This window comes from Jaculus jaculus, chromosome 1 (genome assembly GCF_020740685.1).
Source record: "Jaculus jaculus isolate mJacJac1 chromosome 1, mJacJac1.mat.Y.cur, whole genome shotgun sequence".
Classification (NCBI taxonomy): Eukaryota; Metazoa; Chordata; class Mammalia; order Rodentia; family Dipodidae; genus Jaculus; species Jaculus jaculus.
Window position 1 is genome coordinate 152872743 of NC_059102.1, and position 15368 is coordinate 152888110.

The window sequence follows — 15368 nt, forward strand, 5'->3', positions numbered from 1 at the left end:
AAAGAGGCAGAGAGAGAAAAAGACAGAAAGAGAGAGAGAATGGGTGCGCCAAGGGCTTCCAGCCACTGCAAATGAACTCCAGATGCATGCACCACCTTGTGGCTTACATGGGCACTGGGGAATCAGACTGAGGTCTTCTGGTGAAAGGCCCAAGAATTCAGCAGCCCAGAAATACTATCACGCTCCAAAGGGAGCTTAAGCAGGCCCTTGCATACCTCAAACTCCAGGCTTTACTCTCTGTTGGAAGCAAGTAAAGAATCACTCTTCTCATTATATCAGAGCCCGCTCCTAATATAAAACTAGGTAAAAAGGGCATGAGATAGCCCTCAAGGATGGGAAATAAGTAATGAAGTGAACCACTTAGCCTGCACCATAAGCCTTAATAGCCCACACTGTAAGCCTTAGTAGCCCGCACCATAAGCTGTAGCAGCCTGCCTCAGACCACCAAGGTCATAGGAGGCTGATACCACACTCTGCTACCCTCACCCAAGGACCTGTGCAAATGCTGACCTCCAAGGTCATAAGAGACTGATACCACACTCTGCTACTCCCACCCAAGAACCTGCGCAAATGCTGACCACCAAGGTCATAAGAGACTGGTTGGTCCACGAGGGGCTTGCACAAATTAAACTAATTGGCTTAGAAACTATGGAGTGGCACAAACTGACTGGCTCGCACCCCGAGGGCTCCTGATATTAAAAAAATGATTGGTCTAATGCACAGGCTTTGTTAGAAACCCTATAAAAACTGTCCCGTTCCTGCATTCGGGGCTCTGCAGTCCTCTACCCCTGTGAGGTGTACGACTGTGGGCCCCAGCGCGCTTGGAATAAAATCCTCTTGCAGTTTGCATCAAGACCGCTTCTCGTGAGTGATTTGGGGTGTCGCCATATCCGGGCAGAGCGTGGGGTCCCCATCTTGGGGTTCCTTCACTGGCTTTGCAGGCAAGTGCCTTAACTGCTAAGCCATCTATCCAGCCCACACTCTAGGTCTTTGAAAGGGAGAAAGCAAGGGCCAGGAAGGGAGTAGCTTGGAAAGTTTCAGAAAAGCAAAGGAAGCTAGAAGCGGGATCTGCCCAGTGTGGGAGAAGCAGGAAATGTGGAAAGCCTCAGCGTGGGTAGGAAGCACTTGGGTTTGGTGAGGCAATTTCCCCAGAGGTTGCTGTCTGCTGCTCTGGATATCACCTGAGACAGAAGCCAAAGCCTCTGTGGCCATCGAAGAGGGGTCCCTGGACAGAAGTGAGAGGGAGTCAGGTAGCTTTGTTAGGTAGTTTAGGGTGACTGGGCCCCCAAAATAAAGACGGTCTCCGCTTTGCTAGAGATCAGAGAAGCTGGCGTCTCCTTGTCTCTTGTCTAAAGGTGCTCTTGCCTAAAGGTGTTCTCTAGATGTTTCTCCACAAACAACCAGGGCCTCTTTCGGAGGGGAGGGTCTCCTTTCCTAGAATTAAAATCTAATCCTGACATTGTGGTTGGTTAAGTTCAGCCCCCAGAATGTGGCCTCATGGCTGGCCTCTTCCTAAGCCAGCCCCTAGCCCAAACCAATTAGCTTTCTCTCTGGTTCACCTGAGTCAGAAGGTGAATTCCACCACGATAAGGTTGTAAACAGATGCATGCCAGGGGACAAGCGTCTCTCTTGGCTGTCTGACCATCATCACTCCTGACCCTCCGGGTTCTGGTAAGTCTCGGAGGAAGGGCGAACTCCCTTTCACCCCTCTCCACCCACTTCTGCCCTCCACACGGCAGGAGCTCTCCGCACTTCCTTTTCTTTTTTCTCCAAATCTCCTCCAGTGAGGAGGGTCACCGTCATAGCAGGCACCTTTGAGCCAAAGCTCCACTGGTCCTCATCCTGGTGGGGCTCAGAGAGAGGCCCGCGGTGTGTACACACACATGCATGCACACGCACACACACACACACACACACACACACACACACACACACTCCCCCGGGGTTCAGCCTAGCCACAGACCCCGCCCTCCTGCCGTCCTGGCGGAGCTCGGGGTGGGGTGGGGGGGACAAGAGGGGTGCAGCGAGCACCGTGCGGAGCCCAGGGACCGGCGCCGGATCCCGCCACCGAGCAGGGCTGCGGTGAGAGGCGGGGCAGCTCCCATCCCCGCCGCATCCCCCAGTGTAGACTCTCCACCCGGCCTCTCCACTCCCGGCTGTTCCCACCCTCCCCCCGCCCCTCTCCCCGAGGAGGAAGCGCCGGCGCGGAACCCCCTCGTGGCCCCCTCGGCTCTGCGGGAAGGTGGGGGCGACCCCGCGGGTCCGGGCTACACGCTTGGACCCCAGGCGAGGGCGACCGGCCGCGGGTTCCGATGGGCGTTTTCGCGCGGGAGTTTACGGGCACAACTTTGCAATCTCAGCTGAGTTCCTCGCGACAACTCCGGAGTTGTGCCTGCGCGCCTGCAGCGGCCCCTGGGGGGAAGCTTGCAAAGTCCCGGCTACCGAGCTGTTCTGGAGCTCGCCCCTCCCCGTCTGGGGGGCTAGGGTCATCCAAGTTCGGATTGCGGGGGTTAGTGCCGCTCTGCAGAGGGCAACCCAGCCAGTCATCGTCAACGCGCCTTCTTCAGCACCCCCGGGACGGAGCCAGTTTTCCATGGAGCACTGTGGGGAGGATGCGACCATATTCACTGCCCACCATCTGCCCAGTGACCCCCGGCTGTGGGCCACTGTGACTAACTCGTACCTGGGCACACGCGTGTATCGTGCCACGCTGCACGTGAATGGCGTGTACAATGGGGCGAAGGGGGACACTCACCGGGCTATCTTGCCCAGCCCGCTCAATGTCCAGCTGGAGACCCCTGAAGGGGCAGGACAGCAGCTGACCAAGACCTATACCCTGGACACCAACACAGGTAACTGCCACCAATCTTGCCCTCTTTCCTTCCTAAATTACTCCGCCCAGTGAAAGAGACTTCCCTTCTGTCCACTGCAGTCTCACAGAGAGAGGAGATTATGAAAGTGTGTGGTCTTTCAGGCCTGTAATCTCAACGCTGGGTGGTTGAGGAAGAGGAGATTTAGAAGACAGTCTGGGCTACACGGGAAGACTTTGTCTCCTGAATAAATAAATAGTCTTCTGTTACCAAAAGGGAGTGTGTGGGAGGGGATGGAGAGATGGCTTAACGGTTAAGGCGCTTGCTTGCGGAGCCTAAGGACCCATGTTTGATTCTCCAGGTCCCATGTAAGCCAGATGCACATGGTGGCGCACTTGTCTGGAGTTAATTTGCAGTGGCTAGAGGCCCCGGTACACCCATTCTCTCGCTCTCCTCTCTCTGTCCCAAATAAATAAAAATAAATTTTAAAAGAGGGGCAGGGAAAGGAAAATAACATACAGATGAGGCCGTCACCTGCTAAGATGTGGCCTCTCTGGGTCTCCTCACTCACCGTCCATCTGGGTGGGCCGCTACTTATTAGAGCAGTGAGGCTGAGAGGAGGGGGCCCCCTCACTTTGAGGAAAGGCAGTCCAAGACCTGAGGGACCCACTCCCAGCCCAGGAAGACCACAGCTCTGCTCTGTGTTGAGAAATCATAGCTTCGTAGCCTTCCTGGAGGCTGGTCTCCCCAGGATGACTGAGGCTCCCCAACCCTTTCTAGGGTCCTTTCTGCACACCCTGGAGGGCCCCAGCTTCCGGGCCTCCCAGCTCATCTATGCCCACCGAGTGCTGCCCCATGTCCTGGCCTTCCGCGTATCCATTGCACGCTTGGCTACGGGAAGCTCACCCATCACAGTGCTGTTGCGGTCGTCCTTCTCCCCAGAAAGCCCAGACGTGGAACTGAATGTGGGTCCTGACTTCCAGGGACTCCGGTGAGGAGGGGACTGGATCCCAGCTGGGCAGGCCAGAGAGAGTGAGAGAGAGAGAGAGAGAGAGAGAGAGAGAAACCGGTCCCTGAGTTCCAGCTGTGCTCTTGCAGGTACCTGTATGGCCACACGCTCACCCCTGAGCAGCCAGGAGGGCCACGGCAGGAGGTACACATGCTGTGGACCCCAGTGCCCCCAGCCTTAACTCTGGAGGAAGGCGAAGAGGACAGGACCTGGGACTTCCTGACTGTGGTGGGCGACAGCCAGGCTGAGGCCCAGGCCTGCTTTGCCGAGGCCCTACAACTGCAGACTAGGGGTGCTCTGTACACGGCCCACACAGAGGCTTGGGCCCAGCTCTGGGCAGGCTGTGGTCTGGACGTGGCAGGGCCCCTGGCTCTGCGCCAGGCCCTTCGTGGCTCTCTCTTCTACCTGCTTAGTGAGCTGCCCCAGCCTGGCGTCCCAGGATATGTCTGCCATGGACTCAGCCCTGGAGGCCTCTCCAATGGGAGTCAGAAGGAGTGCTACTGGGGCCACATCTTTTGGGATCAGGTACATACTGTCCACCCAGAAGTAGCCACAGAGCAGCCTATGCATAGACATCAGGGGCACTGCCTTTGCCCAACCCAGGATCATGGCTGGGGGCATAGGAGTGACAGATGGGAGGCTTCCTGGAGGAGATAAGTCTTTGTAGAAGGATGTGTAGATTTTTTTTTTTTTTTTTGGTTTGTTGAGGTAGGGTCTTACTCTAGCTTAGGCTGATCTGGAATTCACTATGTAGTCTCAGGGTGGCCTTGAACTCACGGCAATCCTCCTACCTCTGCCTCCTGAATGCTGGTATTAAAGGCATGCACCGCCACACCCTGTTTAGGAGATTTTTTTTTTAAATTAATTTATTTGAGAGAGAATGAATTGACATGCCAGGGCCTCTGGCTGTCAGATAAGAAATCCAGACATATGTGTCACTTTGTGCCTCTTGCTTTACATCAGTACTGGGGAATTAACTCCCTCCTCCCCCATCCCGCAGGCAAGCTTTGTAGGAAAGTGCCTTTAATCACCGAGCAATCTTCCCAGTCACAGCTATGTAGTTTGGTAGAAGAAAGTCATGCAAGCAAGACCCCCTGGAGTCAACCCGCCCTCCCCCAAGCTGAGGGCGCCCAGCGTGTGAAGGCAGGGGAGGGACCTCAAAGGGGTGGGAAGAGTGGCAAGTCAGGGCCTCAGAGCACAAGGTACAGACCTAGGGTTTATGCAAAGGCCAAGAAGCCATGGACATTTTCAGGGGACTGACACAGGCAGAGGTTCAATCTGGAAAGACCTGTAGCTGCCAGGTGGAGCTGGGTCTAGAAAAGAAAGAGGTGAGGGCTGGGAGAAGCCGAGAACATGGGGTTTAGTGGCCAAGGAAGTATCAAAGATGAAGTCTTAGGGTCCCTCCTAGTCACCGGACACACCCTGAAGTGTTCACTGTGACCCACTCCACAGATGAGAACCAGGAAGGCTGAGGTCAGGCAGCCAGAGAGCTAGCTAGTAGGCTCAGATGCTGGTCAGAGCCCCTGGGAACCTCGCATTGCCAGCTGGGCTGAGGCTCAGAACTCCAGGGCTGTCTGGGCTGGAGATGGCGGGTGGGTACAAGGAGGTCCCAAGTGGACCTGGCTGGGCACCAGAGGAGGGATCCAGAGCCTTCCAGAGGGCAAAGAGGGAGCCCCTACTTGCTATGTGTTGGATGGAAGCCCTTGACAGTGTGCGGTGTGGGCAGGAAGGGAGGGAGAAGGTATGAGTACCCATCTGGCTCCATCATGGCACATCCTGTCAGGACCTGTGGATGTTCCCCAATATCTTGATGTTTCACCCGGAGGCTGCCAGAGCCATCCTGGAGTACCGAATCCGAACACTGGATGGAGCCCTGATGAATGCCAGGAACCTGGGCTACCAGGTGAGGGGGCATGGACCACACTCCCCAGGGCCTTGCATCAGTGCCAGCATCAGGCAAAGACCACTAGGCTTGTAGTTGGGATGTTCAGTGGTCCCCAGAGCACCTGTACCTCTTTTCTCCCCTCCACAAAGGATTGCCCCTCCACCCCTGAAAGGCTGATGGACCCCTCTGCAGATCAAGTCATGCCTGACCCATCTTCATCCTATGCAGGGAGCCAAGTTTGCCTGGGAGAGTGCAAACACTGGCCTGGAGGTCTGCCCTGAAGACATTTATGGGACCCAGGAGATCCATGTCAACGGGGCAGTACTATTGGCCTTTCAGCTGTACTACCACGTCACCCAGGTGAGGTTCTTCTGCATCCCAAGGCGTGTTCTCCTGCCAGGTGTAATCACACCCCGCCCCATGTGACCTTTACGGGGCCAGACCTGGGAAGCCGTTTGAAGAAGACTGTGGAAGCCTGTCCTTCCTTTTGGGGCATTAAAAGGCCTCCCAGCTCCCTGACTACCGTTCGCTCCCCAGGATGTGCAGCTCTTCCGAGAGGCCGGTGGCTGGGATGTGGTCAGTGCTGTGGCTGAGTTCTGGTGCAGCCGTGTAGAGTGGAGCCCTAGTGAGAAGAAGTACCACTTGAGAGGTGAGGGTGTGGGCGGTGTTGAGGCCAGCCCCTACACTCACTGTTCACATGCAGGGCATGTCCTGAGCCCTTGCATTAATTGCCATGGTTGCCCTGTGTGCCCAGGAGTCATGCCCCCCGACGAGTACCACTCAGGAGTCAACAACTCTGTGTACACCAACGTTCTGGTCCAGAACAGGTCAGCCAGGAGACACTCCCTCCCTGACCCCAGCCCCAGACAGAAGCCCTGCCGCTATAATCTGCCTCCTCTGCAGCCTGCGTTTCGCTGCTGGCCTGGCCCAAGACCTGGGACTGCCTGTCCCCAACCAATGGCTAGATGTGGCTGAGAAGATCAAGGTGCCCTTTGACCCTGAGTGGAACTTCCACCCTGAGTATGATGGGTATGAGCCTGGTGAGTGGTGCTGAGTCCTTCAAGAGCCTGTTGGTCTAGCCAAGACCCACATTCCTCCTGGCACACCACAATCTTCTCCTCAACCAAGACCCACATCCATCCTGGCACACCCTCATCTTCTTTTTCTTTTTTTTCTTAATTAAAATATATACATATATATTTTTAGCCGGGCGTGGTGGCGCACGCCTTTAATCCCAGCACTTGGGAAGCAGAGGTAGGAGGATCACCATGAGTTCGAGGCCACCCTGAGACTTCATAGTGAGTTCCAAGTCAGTCTGGGCTAGAGTGAGACCCTACCTCGAAAAACCAAACACACACACACACACACACACATATATTAGAAAGAGAATTGGCGGCCTCAGCCACTGCTGTTGTACTCCAGACGCTTGCACCACCTAGTGGGCATGTGCGACCTTGCGCTTGCCTCACCTTTATGTTTGCGATGGATATGGAGAGTGGAACATGGGACCTTAAGCTTCTCAGGGAAGCCCCTTAGCCACTAAGCCATCTCTCCAGCCCCCCACCCCTTTAGCGTGTGAGGGAGAGAGAGAGAATACCCTCATCTTCTTGCCCAACACCCCCACATACATCCTGCCACGACTCCCATCAGTAGTGTCTGCCCCACCCCCACCCCAGGAGAGGAGGTGAAGCAGGCTGATGTTGTGCTCCTGGGATACCCGGTTCCCTTCTCCCTGAGTCCTGACATCCGGAGGAAAAACCTGGAGATTTATGAGGCTGTGACATCCCCCCAGGGCCCTGCCATGACATGGGTGAGGAGCCTAGTGAGTGGTCCTGCCCCACCGCCTTCCCTTCTTTCCCACATAGCGGGTCTCACCTGAGTGACCTCTGAATTCTGACCTCAGAGCATGTTCGCTGTGGGCTGGATGGAGCTGAAGGATCCGGCCAGGGCTCAGGGGCTCCTGGACAGGAGTCTCACCAATGTCACTGAGCCCTTCAAGGTCAGCTGAGCTCCCAACCATCACCCACTGATTTCTCCTTTCTGCCCCTGTGGTGAGAGTGGAGCCCCCAGACTTTGTAGGGTCTTGGTAGAGTCAGGGCCCTGGTGATTCTTGGCTGGTCTTGGGATAGCCACCTCTGTCACCTTCCCCCCCAACCCCCCACAGGTGTGGACTGAGAATGCGGATGGGTCTGGCGCAGTGAACTTCCTAACAGGCATGGGGGGCTTCCTGCAGGCAACACTCTTTGGGTGCACAGGGTTCAGGTGAGTGTGGTGATCACAGGAGGACTGTCCCTTGTCCCTACCCTCTTCACACAGTTCTTCCCACAGGGTCACCGAGGCAGGTGTGACCTTTGATCCCCTGTGCCCGGCGGGGGTCTCTCGAGTGTGCGTATCTGGCATCTTCTATCAGGGGAACAAGCTCAACTTTGCCTTTAATGAGGACTCCGTGACAGTTGAGGTTACAGCTCAGACAGAGCCCTGGGCCCCCCTACTGGAGGCTGAACTGTGGCCGTCGCAGGCTCGGCTTCCCTTACGACCAGGTAGGGAAGGGCCCGGCCTCATGTAACCAGGGTGCCATGGTGTGTGACCTCCCCCAAACTGATCCTCTCTCCCTACAGGACACAAGGTCTCCTTCCTCCACTCAGCTGGCCGGATACAAAGGTCATCCCCATAGCTATCCAGAAGCACTGGCTGTTTCCTGGGAGAAGTTTTGAAGACAATTCAATCTTTGCTCCAGTGCATCTGGGACACCTTTGGGCCCTTGAACCCCACCTCCAGCCTCTAACTCTTGATCCCTGTCCTGAACTATCAGGACTACTGCGCCCTCCCTCTGCGCCTTTCCCCTCCCCCACCCCCACTCTCCTCAGTCCAAGGTTGTTTACCTCTAGCCTCAAACATTCTCTTACCTTAATTTGACCGCAGCACCCCATCCCTCAGCTCTGCTTCTTGCTGCCTTCCCAGGACTAGGGCCTCAACCTCCATGCTCTCATCTTGTCCTCTGGTCCCTGGACTGGTCTGGACACAGGGATGGTTGGGGAATGGCCTGCAGCTTTGCCTAGTAGGTGGCCATGGAGGTGAGGCATGGAATCAGGCTCAGTGTAGATTTTCTCAGCAGGACAGCTTCCCTAAAAGGGAGCTTCCGGTGGCCTGCGGTTGGGACCAGGCAAGGCTGGCCAGGTGCTCACAGATTTGTGGGACCTTAGTCTCCTTGTTCTTTGATTCCTCTTGACTCTGAGGTCAGAAGGCTCCTGGCCCAGTGGGGTGGGGTGTGAGCTTCCCTCAACCACATGGATTTTGAGGAGGGCAGGGCTATCTCCAGAGCCAGGGCAGGTGGACGCCAGAGTAAGACCCCGCAGCTCCTGGCTGGCCACTAGAAGACGAGCAATTCAAAGTGATGGTCCCATCTGTGCTGGGAAGCTGACCACAGCCAGAAGCTCTGCCCAGCCTCTCCTCCTGGGTGCTCAGCAGCTGGCATGGTTCGTCAGACTACCCTTAAAACAAGATGCCATGGCATCTCTGATGCTGAGATCCTGGCAAGGCGCGTATCCCTGCACCGAGCCACAGTGATACATTAAAGTTGGTGCTGGGAAAAGCTCCTGCAGCCCGAGTGTGATGGACCCATTTCCCTTTGCACCCAGGGCCGAGAGGTACCACGGGCTTCAAAACTCGGAGTAAGGTGGGCCTTCGTGTCTCCCCCCATTCTCGGAAGAGTTGGCCCACATGGAGTGGGCATACCTGATAGACAGCTTCACACATCAGCAGGCAGCTCTGGAGTTGAGGGGAGGAATGCTTTCTCATGGCCGACTCGGGAGGGACTATGTGCAGAGAACAGGGCCCATGGACAGCATCCCCACAGCCACAGTGGGCAAGCAGCGTGCTTGGCAGCCCCGTGGCCACAGTGGCGAAAGCTGTGACTAAATAAAGACCAGCATGTGGACCAGGCTGCCAAGGCACATGGTCCACGTGGGCTGCCTAGGTGTCTGCAGCCCTGCTTCAACAGCAAAGTCCCGCTGACACTGGGTAGTCGGGAACAAGGCAGATATTGCGGGAGAGAGGATGGATACTATTCTCCTTGCCTTGGGCCACAGGCTACCCCAGCACAAGTGAAAGCTCATCTGTAGCCCTGAAGCCAGGATTGGGCATAGCATCAGAACAGGGTGGTGTGTGGCAGTGCACCCACAGAATGGATGTCGCCCTGTGCTTGAGTGTGCATGTCACTTGAGTGCCGCTCACCTCTATGCATGTAGTAAGATAAGCTCCTGGGGGTCCTGGTGACTGACAGCTGGTAAGCCGGGCAGATCCAGCAGCCTGGGATAGGGAAGGCTGCTGGGGATGTCCCCGCCAGCTTGACCACACACTCGGTCCTTAGCACCTGACCACAGGCTAGACAGTCCTGCCCCTCATTATGCATCAGGGCTGGTAAAGATCTCGTTTGTACACAAGAACATACACGTTCCCTGCTCCCAGCCTGTGCAGCCAGCAGGGCTGGCCTCTTCTTAGACTAAACTCGGGGCTCAGCAATAGCACACTGTTTTCATCCTGTTCCAAAGAGCCACATGCTGTCTGTCCTTGGGTCTACAGCGCTTACCACAGGCTGGTGCCCCTCCCCCCAACACCCTCCAGCCTACCCTGCACTGCCTCCGGGGTCTGGCTTGGCATACCGTCAGCAACCTGTGGCTCTGATGGCCTAGTTGTTGACTTCAGGCATGTCACAGGTTAGGGGGCTGTACAAAGTCTCCAATTACAGCAACTAGGCCGAGACCCAAACCTCTAGCCCAGGAATTGTTGGCAGGCGAAGGGGCTCCCTTGAAAGGAAAAAGACCTGAGTGGGGTGCTCATACCCTTGAGCCTTCTCTTGGTTAAGACCTCTGTAATTAGCCCACCCTATCATTGGCCTGGTCACAGTGAGAAGCCAGGGACGTGTATATGTGTGTGTGTGTGTGTGTGTTGCACATCCCTCCTAATTTGAGGGCCTGCTGGTTCTGGGGGGAGACATGTGAAGACAAGGAAAAAGATGTGAGAATATACACTTAGTGCCACCAATAGCTCAGTTATTTGTACTCCCTGCCTTGTCTGCCTCTGAACAGGCGAGTGTGTGTGTGTGTGTGTGTGTGAGAGAGAGAGAGAGAGAGAGAGAGAGAGAGAGAAGGAAGGGTATGAGGCCTTTATGTGTAGATGGTGGTGTTGCCCGGTGTATGTGAGTCCAGTATCTGGTACCATGCAGGAGATGGCCCCTGCCTGCCTTCCATGTAGCCTTCCCTGACCCAGGAGGAAGGACGACATGCTCACATGTTCTGGAACACAGGCCACCAAACCACAGAGCAGCATGGATCAAAGGCCTGCATTCCCCGAACTTCATCCTAAAATACTTAGGCTTCTCCACCCTAGAAGCCACAGGCCTTCATCCCATAACTAACCAAAAGGGGACTGGGACCTCCAAGAAGACGGAACAGGGTGACTGAGGGTCATCCCAGGGATCTGCTATTAGGGCTCCCTAACCCCACTGCAGCTAGAAAGGAGGCTCGGAGGCACTTCTGGAACCTGGTACTTTTAATTGTGAGCCAAGACTCTGGTGAGTAAGGAGAAGGGGGCAGGGCCAGGTGCTGAGGACCCACAAGGTTTGAGGGAGGTCCCTGGGGTATGAATTGAGTGCTCAGGTTGGACAAGAGGGTGGCTTCTTGGGTCGGGATAGGGCAGAAATTAGTAGGACACAACTCCAGAGAGCCGGTATTGAGCACCTGGAATCGGTGTCCCCGGTTCAGGACGGTCAGGATCGAGTGCATCAGTCATAGTCCCCATCTTCAAACTTAGTGCTGAAGAATGCTGCCGAGTCCTTGGCCAGCCGGGATAGGTGTAAGGCACCGGTCACCACCAGCCCCAAGAGCAGCAGTGGGGGCACCACTGTCCACATGGCAGCCAAAATGTTGTAGCACTTGGCTTTGGAGCCAAACCGCCGTGCAGCCTCCAGGTCCCCAGCTACCTTCTGGTCTCTGGCCTGCAGAGCAACAACAGGGCCAGTTACCTGCACCTGGTATCTGGGGCTTGGGGGACAGAGCCCACCCAGAACGATTGGAGGGCCCAGGCCTCAAATCTAGAAGGAGGGGTGTGACCTGAGGGGACATTCCTTTGGTCTGGGCCAACTTCCCTCACCTCTTCTGACATGACATGGTTTGGCCTCAGCAGGGCCTTGGGTTATGATGGCTCCAGCTTAAATGGACCCTTCATGCCCCGGTTATGGATCCAGTGGCCCTTACGGGTCAGCACCAGTCTGTAAGAGCCCTCTGCGGAAGAGGAGTCTTCTGTTGGAGCCGAACACCCAGCTCCACTCAGGAGCTACAGCCAAGGGCTGACAGCCATAGGAGCACATGGGAATCCCTCTATGAGCGACCCCTGTGGGCTCTGCCTTTCTGGAAGCCCCTGTGAAGAGCATACACTCCCCTAAATGGAGAAGTCCTCAGACTCCCCCCACCTTGGTGAGGAATTGTGAGAACATTAACGAGTCCCCTTCACAAGTTTTCCCTGTGGATCTCCCTCCCGTGTGCCCTCTGCCCCTCAGTCCCCCTCCCTCCAAGCCTTTCCTTGAAGCCCCGCAGCCAACCTTGACAGAGTGCACCAGTGCCAGGAAACCGAGGCAGCACAGGTTCAGGTAGAGCGTGCTGAAGACTGACCAGAGCAGGTGGTCACGTGGCACGGGGCGCGGCGCTCCCAGAGGGAGGGCTGTGTGGGCAGCATCATCATCAGCCTTGCGGGAAGCTGGGGCCCGGGGATCCTCGCGGGGGTATGAAGTGTCCATGGGTTCCAGCGCCGTGTCTTCCTCGCTCAGATTCCTACTCTCAGAGCTCCTGGCCTGCTTATAGTCTCACACCACCCTCCCTGGCCAGCCAGCTTTACCCGCTATATATAACACAAATTGCAGCCTCTGCCTGCCAAGCAGCAGTGATCCGCCCTTGCACCCCAGTGCCCCCTACCTCTCCCAGTATACCCCATCAAAGGCTGCTATGCCACATGTGCAGTGGCTGAAGACCACCCACCAAGAGCCCTTCTATAGCCCAGGCCTCAGGGAGACCCTCGTGGAAAGCTAATGGGGACTCCTGGCTGGCGACCCACTGTCTCTCCTGATGGACCCTGGAGCTCTGGGTGGGCATGACGCTGGCTCAGCTTCTGGGAAGGCTGAAGTCATGGCTTTAGGATTAAAGTTGCTGTCCCCAAGGTCTCTCTCAGAATTCAGAACCAGGATCAGCTCAACGCTGATGTACACAAAAGAAGGACAAAGGGGCTGGAAAGATGGCTCAGTGGTTAAGGCACTTGCCTGCAAATTCTAAGGCTCTGGGTTTGATTCTCCAGTTGCTACATAAAGCTGGATGTAGAAAGTGGCACGTGCATCTAGAGTTTGTCTGCGGTGGCTAGATGCCCTGGCATGCCAGGCATTCTTTCTCTCTCTCTCCTTTTCTCCCTCTGTCTCCCTTTCTCCCTCTCTCTCTCTCTCTCTCTCTCTTTCTCTCCCTCTCTCCCTCCCTCTCTCTCTCTCTTTTTTTTTGGTTTTTCAAAGTGGGGTCTCACTCTGGCTCAGGCTGACCTGAAATTCACTCTGTAGTCTCAGGGTGGGCTCGAACTCTCAGCGATCCTCCTACCTCTGCCTCTTGAGTGCTGGGATTAAAGGTGTGTGTGACTATGCCCGGCTACTCACTCTCTCTCTCTCCCTCTCTATTTCTCTCTCTCCCTCCCTCTCTCCCTCTTTTTCCCTCTCCCTCTTTTTCCCTCTCCCTCTCTCCCTCTCCCTCTCTTCCTCTCTCTTTCTCCCTCTCTTCCTCTCTTTCTTCCTCTCTTTCTTCCTCCCTCTCTCTCTCTCTCTCTTCCTCCCTCTCTCTCCCTCTCTTCTCCCCCTCTCTCTCCCCCCTCCCTCCCCCTCTCTCTCTCCCTCTCTCTCCCCCTCCATCCCTCTCTCCCCGTCCCCTTCTCCTCTCCCCTCCCCCTCCCTCTCCCCTAACCCATCTTCTTTTCGTTCTCTTACACCTGAAGCTTCTAGAGCATTTATTACAGTACAAAGGCTATAGAAGAACAATTTATCACTTATACTGACTGTAGTAAAGCATTGTGGTTACTTGTGTTTCCTACCCCGTATACTCCAACAGGATTGCTGCAGCAAGGAGCTCCTGTACACACTATGGGTGCATCTTGCATCTCCTCCAAGAACTGTCACTCCTGATTATGACCATGTTGCTAAAGTAGTGATGGAAGGAAGGGCTGAGTCTATTAAATATTTTGGAATAGAACTACAGGTTATCTGTCAGCCTTATAATTCAAAACAGGTTTCTTGGCTTTTTGCTTTTTCAGATGCTTGGGCATTAGCCATGGCAGGTTTTATAGGAAGCATTGATAATCATTACCCTAAACATAAATTGATTCAGTTCTTCATGCAACGTCGTCATTTTTCCTTGAAATACACAATTTTCTCCCATCAAGGATGCTATGTTGGCCTTTTCAGATGGATCTTCTTCTGGCCTACCTGCTTATTCTTTAAATGGACAAACATACTTTTAATACTCCTTATAAATATGCACAATTTGTAGAACTGGCAGCCTTTAAAGCTTCATTGCAACATACTGCTACTATATCTGTTAATATATTCACTGATAGCCAATATATTGTCCACTCAGTTCCTTATTTAGAAACCTGTAGTAGAATAAGTCCTTCTTCAGCTGGGCGTGGTGGCGCACATCTTTAATCCCAGCACTCAGGAGGCAGAGGTAGGAGGATTGCCATGAGTTCGAGGCCACCCTGAGACTACAGAGTTAATTCCAGGTCAGCCTGGACCAGAGTGAGACCCTACCTCAAAAAAAAAAAAGAAAAAAAAAAAAAGAGTAAGTCCTTCTTCTACTGCTTACAATTTGTTTGCACAGGTTCAACTTTTGATTCTCCAGCACTCAGCACTTTTCTATGTAGGACACCTTCCTGCTCATTCTGGCCTCCCAGACCCTTAGCTCTGGAAAATGCTATTACAGACAAGGCTACTAGATTTTTTTTCTGTGGAAGAAGCTATTAATGCTCATAAGCTTCATCATCTTACTGCTAATACTCTACGTCTTAAATATAATATTACACGTGAACAAGCAAAATTGTCAACAATGTCTCACATTTTTACCTGTGCCACATCATGGTGCCAATCCTCGAGGTTTGACTCCTAGCCAGTTATGGCATAGGGATATAACTCATGTTCCTGAGTTTGGAAAAATGAAATTGTACATGTTTCTATTGACACTTATTCTAGTTTCATTTGTGCTTCTGCTCAAATGGGAGAAGCTACTAAGCATGTTATTGCTCATTGTCTTCATTCTTTTAATACTTTAGGAGTACCTAAACAACTGAAAACAGATAATGGTCCAGGATATAAGTGCAGGATTTAAGCACTTTTGTCCTTCTTTTAATATTAAGCATGTTACTGGAATTCCTTATAACCCCCAAGGGCAAGGTATCACTGAACGAGCAAATGGAACATTAAAAACCTGGTTACAAAAAACTAAAAAGGGGGAAATGACACAGGGATCAGTAACAAGATGGTTAAATCATACTTTATTTATTTTAATTTTTTTACTTTTGGATGCAAAAGGGTTTTCTGCTGCTGACCGTTTTTTGGCATGCACAAACCAAGACTAATTATGCTAAA

At 54.0% G+C, this 15368-nt stretch overlaps 2 protein-coding genes across 3 annotated transcripts; one reads left to right on the forward strand and one right to left on the reverse strand.

Moving 5' to 3' along the window:
• The first annotated feature begins 1542 nt into the window (after positions 1 to 1542).
• On the forward strand, positions 1543 to 9305 carry Pgghg (protein-glucosylgalactosylhydroxylysine glucosidase). Of its 2 annotated transcripts, XM_045137748.1 has the most exons (14): positions 1543 to 1671; positions 2361 to 2852; positions 3591 to 3801; positions 3909 to 4344; positions 5603 to 5722; positions 5933 to 6064; positions 6242 to 6353; positions 6459 to 6531; positions 6608 to 6744; positions 7381 to 7514; positions 7608 to 7703; positions 7869 to 7966; positions 8033 to 8244; positions 8323 to 9305. In XM_045137748.1, the coding sequence occupies exons 2-14, from the start codon at positions 2594 to 2596 to the stop codon at positions 8376 to 8378; spliced, it is 2076 nt and encodes a 691-aa protein (XP_044993683.1). In that variant the 5' UTR covers positions 1543 to 1671; positions 2361 to 2593; the 3' UTR covers positions 8379 to 9305. The 2 variants fall into 2 exon arrangements, with proteins under 2 accessions (XP_044993683.1, XP_004654215.2); XM_004654158.2 differs by lacking the exon at positions 1543 to 1671 and having other exon boundaries at positions 2263 to 2852.
• A 1934-nt stretch (positions 9306 to 11239) lies between these two features.
• Positions 11240 to 12560, reverse strand: Ifitm5 (interferon induced transmembrane protein 5). Its single transcript, XM_004654159.2, has 2 exons — positions 12303 to 12560; positions 11240 to 11699 (listed from the first exon to the last, which is right to left on the reverse strand). The coding sequence occupies exons 1-2, from the start codon at positions 12495 to 12497 to the stop codon at positions 11487 to 11489; spliced, it is 408 nt and encodes a 135-aa protein (XP_004654216.1). The 5' UTR covers positions 12498 to 12560; the 3' UTR covers positions 11240 to 11486.
• Positions 12561 to 15368: the final 2808 nt, after the last annotated feature.